This window comes from Chelon labrosus (genome assembly GCF_963514085.1).
Source record: "Chelon labrosus genome assembly, chromosome: 15".
Taxonomy (NCBI): domain Eukaryota; kingdom Metazoa; phylum Chordata; class Actinopteri; order Mugiliformes; family Mugilidae; genus Chelon; species Chelon labrosus.
In genome coordinates, this window is record NC_140348.1 from 28,672,154 (window position 1) to 28,692,524 (window position 20,371).

Below are 20,371 nucleotides of genomic sequence, written 5' to 3' on the forward strand. Positions count from 1 at the left end.
AGTTCACTGTCTGTTACTGTTGTAGATTCAATTCAGTTCAATTCAATTTTATTGATATAGCGTCAATAACAATACAAATCGTCTCAAGACGCTTTACAAAAACCCGGCCTGAAACCCCCAGAGCAGCCTAAAGGCGGCGGTGGCAGGAAAAACTCCCTTTTAACAGGAAGAAACTTTGAGCAGAACCCAGCTCATATGAAGGAACCATCTGTCTAAGGCCAGCCGGGTACAGACAGAGGAAAGAGAGAAGAGAACAGCAAGATAGATACACATATCTGACTAAAGCGTACATGTGGAATCTGATGATACAAACTGATGATGTTACATGACAGTTTGAAAATGTAAGAGGAATGTAAGAAGAAGAAGAAGAAGAAGTTCTGATATGTTTAATCACCAACTGAATCTAATTCATGTTCATTAATAACTTTATTGTTCCTCAACCTGAAGACAAACACAAACACATTTCAATAACTGTATAATGTTGATAGCTGCATTCCTGGTCAACACACACAGATGAGATCATGTCTTCAGATGCAGGTGTTTGAGGTGTGTTTAGTGTCTGAGCTTCCTGCTGTTTCATCATCATTCAGTCACATTTCATTTGGAGTGAAACCTGCTGTGATCCATGTATCAGTCCATTCTCTCTGAACCACAGCTGCTGGAAGGAGATCACACACCTCACACTGTCACATATTACTGTCTGTAGAAGACATGATGAAGATCCACAATAACACAAGGACAAAGTCACTTAAACATGTCTGAGTAGATTTAATCTACATCTTTTATTCTTTATTCAGATTGATTGACTGCAGTTTGTCAGAGATCAGCTGTGATTCTCTGGGACCAGCTCTGAAGTCCAACCCCTCCCATCTGAAACATCTGGACCTGAGTGACAACAACCTGAAGGATTCAGGAGTGAAGCAGCTGTGTGGTTTTCTGGAGAGTCCAGACTGTAGACTGGAGACTCTGAGGTCAGTTCACTGTCTGTTACTGTTTTAGATTGTAGAAATTTAATTGTTATGAAGAACTTTTCCTTTAAATAAGTGCAAAAACAGCGTATAAACAACATAAAAAACAGGTAAATACCAGAACAAATACAAACACGTGGGAGTTGCAGCCTTGGCAATCTGTCAGCAGTCTGTCAGTGATCCTGTTATCTTTGTCGCTGTTCGGTCTAGAATATTGTCCATTTCATCCATTCTACTTTGAGTTGAGCTTCCTCTACTCTTAGGTGGTGTGTCATATTGTCCACTGTGTAGATATGTTCAGCACCCTGACAGCCTGGTGGACGAAGCTGTTCAGCAGTCTGGTGGAGCGGGCCCGGAGGCTCCGGTACCTTTTCCCTGATGGCAGGAGACTGAAGAGGGGATGTAGGGGGTAGGAGGGGTCACTGGCAATGCTGGTGGCTCTGCAAGTGAGGCGGGTGTGGAAAATGTCTGTGAGGGAGGGCAGGGGGGCACCGATGATCTTGCTGGCTGTGTTCACTATGCGTTGCAGGGTATTTTGGCAGTGATGTTGTGTTACTGGTCCAGGAAAGGTCTTCAGCGATGTGCACCCCCAGGAACTTGGTGCTGCTCACCCTCTCCACAACAGCACCTTCGATGGTCAGCGGGGGATGCTGGGGGTGACTCTCCTGAAGTCGACAACAATCTCTTTTGTTTTCTCGACATTGAGGATGAGATTGTTGTCTTTACACCACTGCACAAGTAGGCTCACCTCTCTTCTGTAGTTGGCTTCATCGTGATGAGGCCCACCACAGTTGTGTCGTCCTCAAACCTGATGATGTGGTTGGTGCTGTAGGTTGGAACACAGTTGTGGGTTAGCAGGGTGAAGAGCAGCGGGCTGAGCACACACCCTTGTGGAGCTCCTGTGCTCAGCGTGATGGTCTTTGAGGTGTTGCTGCCAACCCGCACAGTTTGTGGCCTCCCTGTGAGAAAGTCCAGCACCCAGTTGCAGACAGAGGTTTTTAGTCCGAGGTGGCTCAGTTTTGGTATGAGTTGCTGGGGAATGATTGTGTTAAATGCTGAACTAAAGTCTAAGAACAGCATTCGCACACGTGAGTTCTTTGAGTCCAGGTGGGTGAGTGCTGGGTGGAGAGCAATGGAGATAGCATCCTCCGTGGACCTGTTTGGCCTGTATGCGAACTGGTACGGGTCATGGGAGGGAGGGAGGATGGATTTTATGTTCTGCATGACCAGCTGCTTGAAGCACTTCATGATGGTGGAGGTCAGGGCTATGGGCCGATAGTCATTGTGGCTGGCTGGGTTAGGGGTCTTTGGGACTGGGATTATGGTGGCGGCTTTGAAGCACTTGGGGACAACAGTTTGGCTCAGGGAGATGTTAAAGATATCGGTGAGGACATCCTTGAGCTCCTCGGCACAGTCCCTTAGAACACGGCCTGGAATGTTGTCTGGTCCAGCTGCCTTCCGTGGGTTGATCCTGGAGAGGGTCCTCTTCACGCTGGCTGGGGCCAGACACATGGCCTGCTCGTTCGGTGGGGGTGGGGACTTCTGAGCCGGTGTGATGTTGTGTGTGTGTGTGTGCCGTAGAAGTCATTGAGGCTGTTCAGCAGTGTGATGTCGCTCTCACAGGTCTGTGCTGGGGTATATAATCTGAGAGGGTTTGGATGCCACGCCAGAAGGACTGGGCGTCTCTTGTGTAGCTGAAGTGTCCAGATATTTTACTGCTGTACTGTCGTTTTGCTTCCCTGATTCCGCGTGACAGGTTGGCTCTGGCTGTTGCTAGCTCTGCGGTGTCACCAGCCCTAAAGGCTGCATCTCGAGCCCTCAGGAGCCTGTGGACCTCTCCTGTCAGCCATGGTTTCTGGTTAGCACGAACAGTGATGTTTTTTCTGTGGGTGACATTATCACACAACTCACACTGTCACATATAACTGTCTGTAGAAGACATGATGAAGATCCACAATAACACAAGGACAAAGTCAGTCAAACATGTCTGAGTACATTTAATCTACATCTTTTATTCTTTATTCAGATTGTGGAGCTGCAGGTTGTCAAAGATCAGCTGTGATTCTTTGGTCTCAGCTCTGAAGTCCAACCCCTCCCATCTGAAACATCTGAACCTGAGTCTTAACAACCTGAAGGATTCAGGAGTGAAGCAGCTGTGTGGTTTTCTGGAGAGTCCAGACTGTAGACTGGAGACTCTGAGGTCAGTTCACTGTCTGTTACTGTTGTAGATCTGATGTGTTTTTTTTTGTCACTTTAATTGTTATGAAGAATTTTTCCTTTAAATAAGTGCAAAAACAGCATATACACAACATAAAAAACAGGTAAATACCAGAACAAATACAAACACGTGGGAGTTACAGCCATGGCAATCTGTCAGCAGTCTGTCAGTGATCCTGTCGTCTTTGTCGCTGTTCGGTCTTGAATATTGTTCATTTCATCCATTTTGAGCTTCCTCTACTCTTAGGTGGTGTGTCATCTTTTCCATTGTGTAGATATGTTCTACAGTCTATATAGATCTGATATGTTTAATCACCAACTGAATCTAATTCATGTTCATTAATAACTTTATTGTTCCTCAACCTGAAGACAAACACAAACACATTTCAATAACTGTATAATGTTGATAGCTGCATACCTGGTCAACACACACAGATGAGATCATGTGTTCAGATGCAGGTGTTTGAGGTGTGTTTAGTGTCTGAACTTCCTGCTGTTTCATCATCATTCAGTCACATTTCATTTAGAGTGAAATCTGCTGTGATCCATGTATCAGTCCATTCTCTCTGAACCACAGCTGCTGGAAGGAGATCACACACCTCACACTGTCACATATTACTGTCTGTAAGAAGACATGATGAAGATCCACAATAACACAAGGACAAAGTCAGTCAAACATGTCTGAGTAGATTTAATATACATGTTTTATTCTTTATTCAGATTGATTGACTGCAGTTTGTCAGAGATCAGCTGTGATTCTCTGGGACCAGCTCTGAAATCCAATCCCTCCCATCTGAAAGATCTGGACCTGAGTGAAAGCAACCTGAAGGATTCAGGACTGAAGCAGCTGTGTGGTTTTCTGGAGAGTCCAGACTGTAGACTGGAGACTCTGGAGTGAGTTCACTGTCTGTTACTGTTGTAGACAGTGTTGGGCAAGTTACTTCAAAAACGTAATACATTATGTATTACTTGTTTCTGTCATTTCAAAGTAATTTGTTACATTATAATATTACTGTCTCTGAATTGTAAGGCATTACACTACTACTGCATTACTTTTAAGTTACTTTCACCAAAATAAATATATATATACTTATTCTAAATGTATCTCATTATGCTCCTGGGGGCATAACAACTTTAGAATGTAATAAGGGGCGATTCTAGGGTCAGAGCTTTAGGGGTGCTGAGCATCCTCCACCAAAGACTGGAAAGACAACACTAAATGAGAGAACACATCATCCTTTAATGTGAAACTACTGTGTCACAAAGCTATCATTTGGTTTAAAAAATAAAGAAAAGGAACTGCATTTAAATGAGAAGATGAGGTAGGAACAATAAGTGCAAAATAACCTTAAGGTCAATAAACAGCAACCCCTAGCAAGCTAACCTCCTGACTACCAGGTAAAAAAAATATTATCCAATCACATTTTTTTTTAATTCCCTTACCAGAGAGAGAAACGTCAGCTAGTAAACTCCTACTGAACAATAACAACAACAGTGAAAGTTAGGGCTGATGCTAATGACTGGAATGTGTTGGTGCTGAGTGATAAAGTAAATAGATCGTTTGGTAATTTATAGGAGCCACGCCCCTCAGGTGGTCAGCCAAACCTAAGGTGTGTGCGCAGTACGTGCGTGGGTGAGGGAGGGGTAAACGAGAGAGGTGGATCATACCACTTGGGGGGGGGGGGGGGGTCCTCATTAAAATATTTTTAAACCACATACTTTCTTTGATTGTGCTATATTTATCATCTTATCATAGACAAACCGCTTTTAAAATAAAACAACCATTTTTTTGTTTAACTCTTATTTTCAGGGGTGCTGGTACAAAATGGGCTAGACGCGCATATGTGCGCAGTGATGGGTCGTAATGCAATACAAGGAACAATCATAGCCAGAATTTAGTTAAAAACAGACTTTTAACTGCTTTGTCTCCGCTTTCGTCCTCAGTTTGCTTTCTTTTCACTAACTTAATGTTAGCGTGGTGTAACGTGGAGTTGGAGATGGCTTAGCCACGTTTGTTAGCAGTAGGCATCAACTGAGGCAACAAGACAGGAGACTAGGTGGAGGGATTTCCACACAATTAATTTATTAACGGAACCATACAAGGCCAGGTCTCACAGCTCATTACTAAAAACGCTATAAGAGCAAATAATAAACATTTATGGCTTGTAGCCTTCGCCAGCGTGCACATCACGGAGATGGAAAGAGGAAGTTGAAAAAAAGGTGCCGGAGGCAAGAGTAACACCTGCTGACCTAAGCAGTGAAAAACAAAGGAGGCGCCACCATGTGGCGTAAACTGGTAATTTTCCATATGATACTCTGACTGTTACATATTCCCCCCTGGTAATAACAAGGCAGTCCTCAGCCGTACACAGCAGAAGTAGCAACCAAGTTACACTTATCATGTTGTTATACATAAACTCGATGGAAAGTTAGCCGTTACACACAGAGAAAGACATAATGAGCAGCATACTGATATACATATCAATGGACAGAGTACAAAATGAAACTGAGATACCCAGTAAACCTATCATGTGAATGAGTGAAGTAAAGAAAATCCCATTTTCATAATCATTAGCTGTCTTCTAACATTGCACTCTGAAAGGACCTGAACCCCACAACAAAAATGAGGAGATAAAACTGTCAGTATAACCCTGCAATGAAATTCGAACTGCGGTGAAACCTGTACCACTGAGGCAGGATACTCAATGTAAACACATGGAATGCAAAACTATTTCTATAACACAGAACTGTAAACATTGCATTTCAAATTGCGACATATAACGAACCAACTGTCTACTACAGGTTAAGTCTGTCTGTATGGTAAGGGTGTGTCCACCTGCTGGCCAACCAACCATACGTGATCCTGGGGTGACGTCTCGGCCTGAGGTCATATCGTCCGGTGTCAACAGGGTGTGGGTCAGACACACTCACAGTTGAGCGGTCCTCAGAGTCACAGTCCATGAACAGCAATGGGTCGGGGTCAATGTCGCCCTGCAAGTCGTGCAAGTCAAAGCGCACATCCTCAGCAGGGAGGTCAGTCTGGCTGTCAGTCTGGGTGAGGGGCTCTCCTTCGTCCAGAGCCCAGGTGTCGGTTTGCTCCACAGGCACAGGCACAGCGCGCCTGCTGGGGGAAACAGAGTCCCAAGTGTGGAAAGGTTGCAAGTTAACTACATGAAAGACTCCAGCATCTCCACCAGTGTCCAGCTTAGTCAGTCTGTAGTTGACATCTCCCAGCTTCTGACTAACACGGAGTGGGCCTGCGAACAGGGGTGCTAGTTTAGCTGTAAAGTTGGACTGTGCGTCAGACCTAGGGTGGGTCTTAACCCTAACATGGTCACCAACAGCATAGGAGGCCTGACGGCGTCTCAAGTCATAATAATGTTTTTGTCTGTTGTGACTGTGGTCAAGGGCAGCTCTGGTGTGGTCGTGAGCTTCCTGTAGGGAAACTCTGAGAGTCCCCGGGTACGGCACACCAGGCTCATCCACGCCGTCACTGGAAGGGTGTGTTATGAGGTCGAGTGGGGTGTCCAGCTCCCGACCATACAGCATCATGGAGGGGCTGAGGCCTGTGCTTTCGTGCGGGGCTGTATGCAGAGCAAAGCAGATTTGTGACAGGTATTTATCCCATGCTGTGTGCTTGTCCCCAATATAGGCACGTATGGCAGTTTTGAGTGTCCGGTTCACTCGTTCCGTCGCGTTTGTTTGAGGGTGGTAAGCAGTGGTGAGCCTGTGAACAGATCCCATGCTGGAAACAACATGCTCAAACAACTCACTGACAAAGGGTGAGCCTCTGTCGGAGATCAGGTAGGTTGGGGCACCATGTCTGGCAAACACTTCACTGACAAACTTTCCTGACACCACCTGCACTGTTGCTTCCCTAACTGCACACACCTCAATCCACTTAGAGAAATAGTCAACAAAGACCAGCAAGTAGGCATTACCAGATGCTGTTCGGGGCAATGGGCCGACGAAATCCACTCCAACATACTCCCAGGACTTTTGGGGCAAGATGGGAACCATGAGACCAGCTGGTTTCCTCTGGCTCGGTTTAGTGAGCTGACAGACTGAGCAGGACGTGACATACCGCTTGATGTCTGCTGCCATCTTGGGCCAAAAAAATCTGAACCGCAGCCTTGCTAAAGTTTTTGAAAACCAAGGTGACCTGCAGTGGGGTGGTCATGATAATAGGAGAGCCACGGATTGATGTGGGGGCATAAAGCTTCAGTTCTTTCAGACGATGCAAACCACATCTGGCTTTTGGGTCTGAGTAGTAAAGCAGACTGTCATGAACAACAAATTGTGGGGGGTTGTGCTTGTCTGAGTCAGCATGTGAATTCCCCTCCAGATCTCTGAAAAGCTGGCTGATGTCTGGATCATCCCTCTGAAGCTGTTTCAAATGCGAGCGATCTGTTAAAAGCACAGGGGGTAAGGTGCGGAGGTCCAAACTGCCAATAAGAGCGTACTCGGGCAGTAGATCTATGGGAGTGTCATTGGTCAGGGGAAGAGGATTGCGAGATAGAGCATCTGGGACAGTGTTGCGAGTGCCTGGCTTGTGCACTATTGACAAGTCAAAATCTTGAAGTCATAGCGACCAGCGGGCTAGCCGGCCAGAGGGGTTTGGGCGGGACATGAGCCACCTGAGGCTGTTGTGGTCTGTGAAAATGGTCACGTGGAGGCCCTCTACATATGGTCTGAAGTGCTCAAGAGCCCAAATCACAAACACTCCTTTTCTGGGGTGGAGTATGGCTTTTCAGCTTTGTGAAGGGAGCGACTAGCATAAGCCACAACTATCTCTCGCCCCTCTGAGTCTTTCTGCATCAATGCAGCACCCAGCCCAAGGTCACAGGCGTCAGTGGGAATGAAGAAAGGGCTTGTGAAGTCAGGGAATCTCAAGACTGGTGCAGACGTGATATACTCTTTCAAAATGTCCATGGATTCCTGGCACTTGTCATCCCAGTGGAAAGCTGCATCCTTCCTTGTGAGTGCATGGAGGGGTTCTGCATGGCGAGCATAGTTTGGGACAAAACGCCAGTAATATCCAGTGAGTCCGAGGAACTGTCTGACATGTTTCACAGTGGACGGGGCCTGGAACGTGGCTGGAGCGTTGCATAGACCAAAGGGGAGTACACGAAACTGAAAGAGACCACAGTGTGAAATAAAGGCTGTCTTTGGTCGTGACTCCTCTGCCACTGCCACCTGCCAATATCCCCGAGCTAAGTCCAGTGTCGAGATGAACTGTCCCCTTGCCAGAAAGTCAAGAGAGTCGTCAATACGTGGTAAGGGGTACGAGTCCTTTTGTGTGACTTGGTTGACACCTCTGTAGTCCACACAGAACCTTGGGTCAGAGCCAGGCCTGTTAACAATAATGACAGGGGCAGCCCACGGGCCTGTGGATGGCTCAATGATGCCATCCTGCAACATCTGCTCAACCTGCTCCTCTATGATTCTTTTTTTTGTTGGAAAGGTACGATACGGAGGGAGGTGTATAGGCTTTGCATCCCCTGTATCAATTAGGTGTTCAGTCATTGAAGTGCGCCCCAGATGACCATCAAACATGTCATCAAACCGGGTGAGGAGACTGAGCATGGCTGTTTTCTGTCCCTCCTCGAGGCTTGCTTCAGTGACTTTGGACATGAGACTGGTTTGCAAGGCATGTAGTGCCATGATGGCTCCCTCTATAATGAATGATTCATCTGTACAGTCCTCGTCCTCGTCCACCACAGGACAAGGGAGGTCATCCATGAAAACAGTTCTGGAGGGGACATGGATAGTCAGTGAGGCTCGTATCATGAAATCCATGCCGAGGATGAAAGGGGAGGACAGGTAGGGGATTATGGCAAAACGTTGGTAGAAGATGAAGCCAATAGAAAGCCAAGTCACACCGTCAGGGGTGCAGGAGGCGTTATTAGCAAGGCTCACTGTCGGACCCGTCCACTGACGTGTTCTGCTTGGATAAGAGTCATTAACACAGATGAGATCTGCTCACACCGCAGAAAGCGAAGCACCTGTATCCAAGGTTGCTTCCACAGGCACGGCATTAAAGTTCACTTTGGTTCTTAGTGGTGTGTTCCAGGGAGCCTGGGAGTCAGTGTCCTCCACATGACATAGGATGTGTTGTTCTTGTGGGGGTGAGATGATTAAGATTAAGATTAAGTGTCTCTCGGCCAAGTATACTTGTGTATACAAGGAATTTGGTCTCTGCATTTATCCCATCCGTGAATTAGTGAACACACAAGCACACAGTGAGGTGAAGCACACACTAACCCGGAGCAGTGAGCTGCCATGCTACAGCGGCGCTCGGGGAGCAGTGAGGGGTTAGGTGCCTTGCTCAAGGGCACTTCAGCCGCTTTCTACCGGTCGGGGGTTCGAACCGGCAACCCTCCGGTCACAAGCCCAAAGCACTAACCAGTAGGCCACGGCTGCCCCACGAGGAATGCAGTGCTTTGAGGTCTGCTGCTGTTGTGGGTGAGGCTCAGTTAGCGTCTGGAGGGAGGATTGCCTCTGCGGAATGTCCTCCCTCCCCTGAAGTTTCCCGACCGCGTTACGTCTACACAACGTCTGGATTTAGTTGAAAAGTGAAAGGTAAAAAGTCGTCATTTTCATGCCGTCTATAAAACTTCTCTATAGAGACGTCTCCGTGCGGTCTTAATTTGGTTGAAATGTGAAAGGTAAAAAGTCGTCATTTTCATGCCGTCTATAAGACGTCTCCATAGAGATGTCTCCGTGCGGTCTTAATTTGGTTGAAAAGGTAAAACTCTTCAAGCTCAAAATTATACACTACACCCAAATGTACAGTTCAAACATTTAATAACAAAACACTTCCCATGCATGAACATTATGCAAACAAACAAAAGTCGCCACCGCTCATTTCGCTGTATAGCCGTCACCACCAGAGCGCCCAGACGCATGTTTGAGGTGGTCCCCCAAGGCATGAAAAATCTCATGCTCTGTTGCCTTGTTGTTCCATTTTTTCACTGCAGCTGCAATGACAAAGAAAAACAGTTTTTAACAACACAATTGATAAGACAATGAACATTTACTGGTTTTTTTTTACGACCTGGACCTTATTTCTAGCATAAAATATCATCGTTTACTCACCAATATCACTTTCATTTGCACTTGTTCAGAAGATAATTGGATCAGCGTATACCCATGTAGCAGGGGTGCCCAGGGCACCGAGACGCAGCCTCTAAATGACGTTATCTGCCGTGAAACTCATTCATTTCACCAATATTTTGTTATGATACGCTAGTGCTACCTGTTATCATCATTCATCGGATGGTGTCTTCTGACCTGGACGATGTCGTCTATGAGCTGCTCATGCACCCGCTACAGTCGGCTGGTTTACCACCGCAGTGAAGTTAGTTTTAAGTTGGATATTCGACAGACATTCGCTCTGGGTAAACCTCTTTTGCTACGGGTACAGTATCTCCGTGTGTTTACTGTATAGTCTGCAGTAAGGATACACTTGAAATGTTGGAGTGGCTTGCTCGGAGTCGCACTGTACCCGTACCGAAAAAGAGATTTACCGAATGTCTGTCGAGTATCCAACTCAAAACTAACTTCACTGTGGTGCCGCACCGGCCAAACACGGAGGCTAGCCGCTGCTGCGCACTTACCCAGAGGCTTATTGGTAGCAGCAGCACTGGAACAGTAAAAATTTCCGCAGGAATTTTCTAGTTTAATTTTGTAAGACACTGGGATATTGGATGATTACGATTAGCAACTATACTAGGTTTCTGACACATTAAATGGATAAAATCATTACAGAAGACCTTGCCCCACTGGGACAAATAAAGTTTTCTGAATCTGAATTCACCGCGGATTTGAAAATGATGCCGTTTCAGTGTATTTTCATTAGGCATCCAAAATCTACAGGAAAATAAATAATAAATAATAATAATACCGGGAACATACCTCTTTTTTATTTTCCTCCATTCCTCTTCTGTCTCTCAGCTCCTGCTCCTCTCCAGCTCAAACCGGTTCTTTTCGCGGGCTTTACAATTACGTAAGTAGGTATAACCAATGAGAGTGTGGGAACGAACACACGTTGAGGGCTGGCCAATGAGAGCCGCGCTCTGCCCACGGTCCCACGTGACCAGTGGAAACACCCAGACTGCTTAACGTTTTTATTTTGATTAAACTTTTTTTGGGCTAAATTTGGACTGGACAAGACGGACTAAACACAACCCAATTTTCAATGACTTTTTTTGGCCTAAATTTGGACAAAAAAAGGACGACTACACAAAGCCCAATTTTCAACAACTATTTCTGGGCTAAATTTGGACTGGACAAGACGGACTAAACACAGCCCAATTCTCAACGACTATTTTTGGGCTAAATTTGGACAAAAAAAGGACAACTACATAAAGCCTCATTTTCAGCGACTTTTTTTGGGCTAAATTTGGATAATAAAAGGACGACTACACAAAGCCCAATTTTTAACAACTATTTTTGGGCTAAATTACGGCCATGACGGACCGACCAGATTTAGCCCAAAAAACAGCGTCTAAATGACGTCTGGTGTTTGGTGGGAAGAGTGAAAAGTCAGTTCCTTCACAGCGAATTAGACCGCAATCCACGGGTTTAAAAAAAAAAAGGGGTGATGGGGGGTTGAACACACTTCATCCAACAGAAGAAGACTCACTCTAATGGCCGTCTTTAACCCACTAAGTGTGAGGTGTAACGGTTACACTTAGAGGACCGGGAGGTAACGTCAAGTCCACGTATCCCACGCCGCGGACACGAAGCGAGCTCCAGTACTCTCGACTGTAGTCACGTTAGCTCCAGCAGAAGTTAGCTTCCAACAGGGCACACTCGATGCAAGTGTGAAAACGGTGAACCTGAAGAAAACGGTGAAAACACACACTCACGCGGACTCCCATGGTGGAGAAAAGCAGAAAGTAATCCGGTCCCGTCCGTTCTCCTTGTTAGCGTGCCCAGGCGAGGTCCAGAGAACAGGGTTCGGGCGCCAGTTGTAACGTGGAGTTGGAGATGGCTTAGCCACGTTTGTTAGCAGTAGGCATCAACTGAGGCAACAAGACAGGTGACTAGGTAGAGGGATTTCCACACAATTAATTTATTAACGGAACCATACAAGGCCAGGTCTCACGGCTCATTACTAAAAACGCTATAAGAGCGAATACGTAATAAACATTTATGGCTTGTAGCCTTCACATAGCGTCCACATCACGGGGATGGAAAGAGGAAGTTGAAAAAAGGTGCCGGAGGCAAGAGTAACACCTGCTGACCTAAGCAGTGAAAAACAAAGGAGGCACCACCGTGTGGCGTAAACTGGTACCGTTCCATATGATACTCTGACTGTTACAGTGGCACGACTCTAAATGTTTCGTTGGATGAAAATAATGAGAGTATGTCAATCTCGAAAATGTACTGTCCGACGTCGAGCCTGCTACAGCCGTACAGGAAGAAACGTTTTACAATTTGTGCTGAATTTTTCTCCTCTGCTGATCTCGCGGTGTTATTGGCGATAGTATAAAAACAAAACACCACTTAATTTCGGGTTAAAATGCATTGTAACGCGCGTTACTGACCTTTGTACCGAGTAAAATATTACCTTTTTTTTTTTGAAAGCCTTACATTACCACGTTACAGCAAGAATCAATACATTACAGCAATTACAGTACTTTTGGAAAGCGTTACTCCCAACACTGGTTGTAGATCTGATATGTTTAATCACCAACTGAATCTAATTCAATAAATGTCCTTTAGTTCAAGACGAGTGTTTGAATCAGAAACTGTAGAAAATGTTAAAGTCAATGAAGCTTAAAGGCTGTTAGGACACAGTAATGTTGAGCTGCACATTTAAAACCTGAACACAACTGATTGAATTATTCATGATTTAATCTACATCTTTTATTGTTTATTCAGATTGATGAGCTGCAGTTTGTCAGAGATCAGCTGTGATTCTCTGGGACCAGCTCTGAAGTCCAACCCCTCCCATCTGAAACATCTGAACCTGAATAACAACAACCTGAAGGATTCAGGAGTGAAGCAGCTGTGTGGTTTTCTGGACAGTCCAGACTGTAGACTGGAGACTCTGGGGTCAGTTCACTGTCTGTTACTGTTGTAGATCTGATATGTTTAATCACCAACTGAATCTAATTCATGTTCATTAATAACTTTATTGTTCCTCAACCTGAAGACAAACACAAACACATTTCAATAACTGTATAACGTTGATAGCTGCATTCCTGGTCAACACACACAGTGCTACCTGTTATCATCATTCATCGGATGGTGTCTTCTGACCTGGACGATGTCGTCTATGAGCTGCTCATGCACCCGCTACAGTCGGCTGGTTTACCACCGCAGTGAAGTTAGTTTTAAGTTGGATATTCGACAGACATTCGCTCTGGGTAAACCTCTTTTGCTACGGGTACAGTATCTCCGTGTGTTTACTGTATAGTCTGCAGTAAGGATACACTTGAAATGTTGGAGTGGCTTGCTCGGAGTCGCACTGTACCCGTACCGAAAAAGAGATTTACCGAATGTCTGTCGAGTATCCAACTCAAAACTAACTTCACTGTGGTGCCGCACCGGCCAAACACGGAGGCTAGCCGCTGCTGCGCACTTACCCAGAGGCTTATTGGTAGCAGCAGCACTGGAACAGTAAAAATTTCCGCAGGAATTTTCTAGTTTAATTTTGTAAGACACTGGGATATTGGATGATTACGATTAGCAACTATACTAGGTTTCTGACACATTAAATGGATAAAATCATTACAGAAGACCTTGCCCCACTGGGACAAATAAAGTTTTCTGAATCTGAATTCACCGCGGATTTGAAAATGATGCCGTTTCAGTGTATTTTCATTAGGCATCCAAAATCTACAGGAAAATAAATAATAAATAATAATAATACCGGGAACATACCTCTTTTTTATTTTCCTCCATTCCTCTTCTGTCTCTCAGCTCCTGCTCCTCTCCAGCTCAAACCGGTTCTTTTCGCGGGCTTTACAATTACGTAAGTAGGTATAACCAATGAGAGTGTGGGAACGAACACACGTTGAGGGCTGGCCAATGAGAGCCGCGCTCTGCCCACGGTCCCACGTGACCAGTGGAAACACCCAGACTGCTTAACGTTTTTATTTTGATTAAACTTTTTTTGGGCTAAATTTGGACTGGACAAGACGGACTAAACACAACCCAATTTTCAATGACTTTTTTTGGCCTAAATTTGGACAAAAAAAGGACGACTACACAAAGCCCAATTTTCAACAACTATTTCTGGGCTAAATTTGGACTGGACAAGACGGACTAAACACAGCCCAATTCTCAACGACTATTTTTGGGCTAAATTTGGACAAAAAAAGGACAACTACATAAAGCCTCATTTTCAGCGACTTTTTTTGGGCTAAATTTGGATAATAAAAGGACGACTACACAAAGCCCAATTTTTAACAACTATTTTTGGGCTAAATTACGGCCATGACGGACCGACCAGATTTAGCCCAAAAAACAGCGTCTAAATGACGTCTGGTGTTTGGTGGGAAGAGTGAAAAGTCAGTTCCTTCACAGCGAATTAGACCGCAATCCACGGGTTTAAAAAAAAAAAGGGGTGATGGGGGGTTGAACACACTTCATCCAACAGAAGAAGACTCACTCTAATGGCCGTCTTTAACCCACTAAGTGTGAGGTGTAACGGTTACACTTAGAGGACCGGGAGGTAACGTCAAGTCCACGTATCCCACGCCGCGGACACGAAGCGAGCTCCAGTACTCTCGACTGTAGTCACGTTAGCTCCAGCAGAAGTTAGCTTCCAACAGGGCACACTCGATGCAAGTGTGAAAACGGTGAACCTGAAGAAAACGGTGAAAACACACACTCACGCGGACTCCCATGGTGGAGAAAAGCAGAAAGTAATCCGGTCCCGTCCGTTCTCCTTGTTAGCGTGCCCAGGCGAGGTCCAGAGAACAGGGTTCGGGCGCCAGTTGTAACGTGGAGTTGGAGATGGCTTAGCCACGTTTGTTAGCAGTAGGCATCAACTGAGGCAACAAGACAGGTGACTAGGTAGAGGGATTTCCACACAATTAATTTATTAACGGAACCATACAAGGCCAGGTCTCACGGCTCATTACTAAAAACGCTATAAGAGCGAATACGTAATAAACATTTATGGCTTGTAGCCTTCACATAGCGTCCACATCACGGGGATGGAAAGAGGAAGTTGAAAAAAGGTGCCGGAGGCAAGAGTAACACCTGCTGACCTAAGCAGTGAAAAACAAAGGAGGCACCACCGTGTGGCGTAAACTGGTACCGTTCCATATGATACTCTGACTGTTACAGTGGCACGACTCTAAATGTTTCGTTGGATGAAAATAATGAGAGTATGTCAATCTCGAAAATGTACTGTCCGACGTCGAGCCTGCTACAGCCGTACAGGAAGAAACGTTTTACAATTTGTGCTGAATTTTTCTCCTCTGCTGATCTCGCGGTGTTATTGGCGATAGTATAAAAACAAAACACCACTTAATTTCGGGTTAAAATGCATTGTAACGCGCGTTACTGACCTTTGTACCGAGTAAAATATTACCTTTTTTTTTTTGAAAGCCTTACATTACCACGTTACAGCAAGAATCAATACATTACAGCAATTACAGTACTTTTGGAAAGCGTTACTCCCAACACTGGTTGTAGATCTGATATGTTTAATCACCAACTGAATCTAATTCAATAAATGTCCTTTAGTTCAAGACGAGTGTTTGAATCAGAAACTGTAGAAAATGTTAAAGTCAATGAAGCTTAAAGGCTGTTAGGACACAGTAATGTTGAGCTGCACATTTAAAACCTGAACACAACTGATTGAATTATTCATGATTTAATCTACATCTTTTATTGTTTATTCAGATTGATGAGCTGCAGTTTGTCAGAGATCAGCTGTGATTCTCTGGGACCAGCTCTGAAGTCCAACCCCTCCCATCTGAAACATCTGAACCTGAATAACAACAACCTGAAGGATTCAGGAGTGAAGCAGCTGTGTGGTTTTCTGGACAGTCCAGACTGTAGACTGGAGACTCTGGGGTCAGTTCACTGTCTGTTACTGTTGTAGATCTGATATGTTTAATCACCAACTGAATCTAATTCATGTTCATTAATAACTTTATTGTTCCTCAACCTGAAGACAAACACAAACACATTTCAATAACTGTATAACGTTGATAGCTGCATTCCTGGTCAACACACACAGATGAGATCATGTCTTCAGATGCAGGTGTTTGAGGTGTGTTTAGTGTCTGAGCTTCCTGCTGTTTCATCATCATTCAGTCACATTTCATTTGGAGCGAAACCTGCTGTGATCCATGTATCAGTCCATTCTCTCTGAACCACAGCTGCTGGAAGGAGATCACACACCTCACACTGTAACATATTACTGTCTGTAGAAGACATGATGAAGATCCACAATAACACAAGGACAAAGTCACTTAAACATGTCTGAGTAGATTTAATCTACATCTTTTATTCTTTATTCAGGTTGATTGACTGCAGTTTTTCAGATATCAGCTGTGATTCTCTGGGACCAGCTCTGAAGTCCAACCCCTCCCATCTGAAACATCTGGACCTGAGTGACAACAACCTGAAGGATTCAGGAGTGAAGCAGCTGTGTGGTTTTCTGAAGAGTCCAGACTGTAGAGTGGAGACTCTGAGGTCAGTTCACTGTCTGTTACTGTTGTAGATCTGATATGTTTAATCACCAACTGAATGTAATTCATGTTCATTAATAACTTTATTGTTCCTCAAACTGAAGACAAATACAAACACATTTCAATAACTGTATAACGTTGATAGCTGCATTCCTGGTCAACACACACAGATGAGATCATGTGTTCAGATGCAGGTGTTTGAGGTGTGTTTAGTGTCTGAGCTTCCTGCTGTTTCATCATCATTCAGTCACATTTCATTTGGAGTGAAAACTGCTGTGATCCATGTATCAGTCCATTCTCTCTGAACCACAGCTGCTGGAAAGAGATCACACACCTCACACTGTCACATATTACTGTCTGTAGAAGACATGATGAAGATCCACAATAACACAAGGACAAAGTCAGGCAAACATGTCTGAGTAGATTTAATCTACATCTTTTATTCTTTATTCAGATTGTGGAGCTGCAGTTTGTCAGAGATCAGCTGTGATTCTCTGGGACCAGCTCTGAAGTCCAACCCCTCCCATCTGAAACATCTGAACCTGAATAACAACAACCTGAAGGATTCAGGAGTGAAGCAGCTGTGTGGTTTTCTGGAGAGTCCAGACTGTAGACTGGAGACTCTGATGTGAGTTCACTATCTGTTACTGTTGTAGATCTGATATGTTTAATCACCAACTGAATCTAATTCATGTTCATTAATAACTTTATTGTTCCTCAACCTGAAGACAAACACAAACACATTTCAATAACTGTATAATGTTGATAGCTGTATTCCTGGTCAACACACACAGATGAGCTCATGTGTTCAGATGCAGGTGTTTGAGGTGTGTTTAGTGTCTGAGCTTCCTGCTGTTTCATCATCATTCAGTCACATTTCATTTGGAGTGAAACCTGCTGTGATCCATGTATCAGTCCATTCTCTCTGAACCACAGCTGCTGGAAGGAGATCACACACCTCACACTGTCACATATTACTGTCTGTAGAAGACATGATGAAGATCCACAATAACACAAGGACAAAGTCAGTCAAACATGTCTGAGTAGATTTAATCTACATCTTTTATTCTTTATTCAGATTGTGGAGCTGCAGTTTGTCAGAGATCAGCTGTGATTCTCTGGTCTCAGCTCTGAAGTCCAACCCCTCCCATCTGAAACAGCTGGACCTGAATAACAATAACCTGAAGGATTCAGGAGTGAAGCAGCTGTGTGGTTTTCTGGAGAGTCCAGACTGTAGACTGGAGACTCTGAGGTCAGTGCACTGTCTGTGACTGTTGTGTACAGTGTTGGGCAAGTTACTTCAAAAACGTAATACATTAAGGCATTACACTACTACTGCATTACTTTTAAATTATTTTCACCAAAATAAGTGCAAATATAGATATAATTATTCTAAATGTATCTCATTATGCTCCTAGGAGCATATCAACTTAAGAATGTAATAAGTGCAGTAAGGGGCGATTCTAGGGTCAGAGCTTTAGGGGTGCTGAGCATCCTACACCAAAGACTGGAAAGACAACATTAAATGAGAGAACACATCATCCTTTAATGTCAAACTACTGTGTCACAAAGCTATCATTTGGTTTAAAAAGTAAAGAAAAGAAACTGCATTTACAGGGTTCCCGCGGGGTCTTAAAAAGTCTTAAAAGCATTAAATTATTTGGAAATAATACCTTAAAAAGACTTGAAAAAGTCTTGAATTTTGATATCTGGGTCTTAAAATTTGTGCAGTAACTTCTCCGTATCGCATTCTCCTCAAAAGTTTCCATTTGTCAACCACTATTATTTTGATTAAATAACGTAGCCTAAATAAACAGTGGCGGAACCAATAATTGAGAATGAAACGCTGCCCCGGGTCCGAACACGTCACTTTGCTACAGCACTACACAGACACAGACCACAATAATAATAATAATAATAACTTTATTTATATAGCACCTTTCCAAAACAAGTTACAAGGTGCTGTACAAAAACAGAAGAAATAAAACAGGTCAGATGCCTAGCAACAATCATAATAAAACCATCAAGAGAAATAAAATTGGAATTAAAATTTAAAGTTTAAAATCACCCACCCACAACAAAGTAATCATACAATGATAAAACAAAATTATAAAACAAAACTAGACAATTCCCCTGCGGGAAATCGCGAGAGTGATGCAGTGGCCGCAGCAGTCTGCGATACCATGCTATATTGCTGTGATAGTACGATGCTACGATGCTATGATGATGCTACTATGCCAAGATGCTACTACAATGCTATGATGCTAAGATACTAAGATGCTATGATACTAAGATGCTACAAAGCTAAGATACTATGTTGCTACGATGCTAAGATGCTACAATGCAATTATACTAAGATGCTATGATGCTAAGATACTACAATGCATCATAGCAATGTAGCATCATTAAAGCATCATAGCATGGTAGCATCATTAAAGCATCTTAGCATCATAGCATTCAAATAGTCATTTAAGGCCTGGTTCCTACTCACTGGAGTCATGCAGGGTACAACAAACCAAACAGGATGAGGAGGATGCAGTAGGCCTGGCTGAGAGAGAGAGACACTGAGGCCCTGTCCACAAGTAAACGCAAATACGCCAAAACTGAGGTTTTTTTAATCGTTTTGGCCGAGCGTCCAGACGTATCCTGTAAACGCATAGCCCTAAAACGCACTTTTCTGAAAACGGGTCCCAGGGTGGATAAATTTGAAAACGCAGCTCTAGCGTTTCCTTGTGGACACAGAAAAACGAAAACGATGACGTCATCGTATGCGTCCCCCCCCCCGAGCAGCCTTACACCTCCCGTGAGCGAGACGTCTCATAACAACATCAACAACAAAGGCAGACTACATGCTAGTTTTCCTGCTGGAGAAGATATTGAGCCTATTAGGGTTACCAGGGCAAAATATCATGCTCCTGTACCCACCACGCTGAGCAAAAAAGGCGATTTGTAAACAGCGCTCAAGCTTTGTGCGCATGCTCCGCCTCTTCCTCTCCATTTTTGGTGAATTTCTGAAACCGAAACAGCGCCACTTATAGGCCTGGAATAGGAAGTAGCGTTTTCGGTCGAGCAGAAACGGACCCGTGTAGACGCGGATATTTCTTGAAACGATGACGTCGAAAACGGAGAGAAAAAAGATCGTTTTCGTACGTGTGGACAGGGCCTGAGAAGGGTCGTCCTTTATGCTTCGCCTTCTACAAACTGAAGGGCAGGTACAGGCAGCAGACCCCTCCCAGCTCCACCTGAAAGCCAGCATCAAATAAGGAAGAGAGTGGGAGGGATCGTCACACCCCCACCTTTAAGAGGGCTGTCCTCACTAGGATCCCCAGACAAAGAACGAGCAAATCGTAATAATTGATCGTTAATCATAATAATTTTAACAATAAAACTTATTACTCCTACCTGAGCGATTAGTTTAACAGTTTACGGCACAGTCTTACAGTTAGAAAAACATCAATATTAAACTTAACACATCCAGGCTGTAACAAGGAATCAGCGATGAAGTGAAGACCTTCAAAATGT

At 44.3% G+C, this 20,371-nt stretch overlaps 1 protein-coding gene across 1 annotated transcript in view; it reads left to right on the top strand.

The window, feature by feature from the left end:
* LOC311500290 (NLR family CARD domain-containing protein 3-like) overlaps positions 1-18,120 on the top strand; it is a gene marked incomplete at its 3' end in the record, with an annotated part of 62,175 nt that extends 44,055 nt beyond the window's left edge. The window contains exons 6-9 of the mRNA XM_084561595.1: positions 16,056-16,229; positions 16,680-16,853; positions 17,304-17,477; positions 17,928-18,120. Of these exons, the coding sequence (XP_084417721.1) occupies positions 16,056-16,229; positions 16,680-16,853; positions 17,304-17,477; positions 17,928-18,120 (715 nt within the window). The remainder of the gene's footprint in view (positions 1-16,055; positions 16,230-16,679; positions 16,854-17,303; positions 17,478-17,927) is intronic.
* Positions 18,121-20,371: the final 2,251 nt, after the last annotated feature.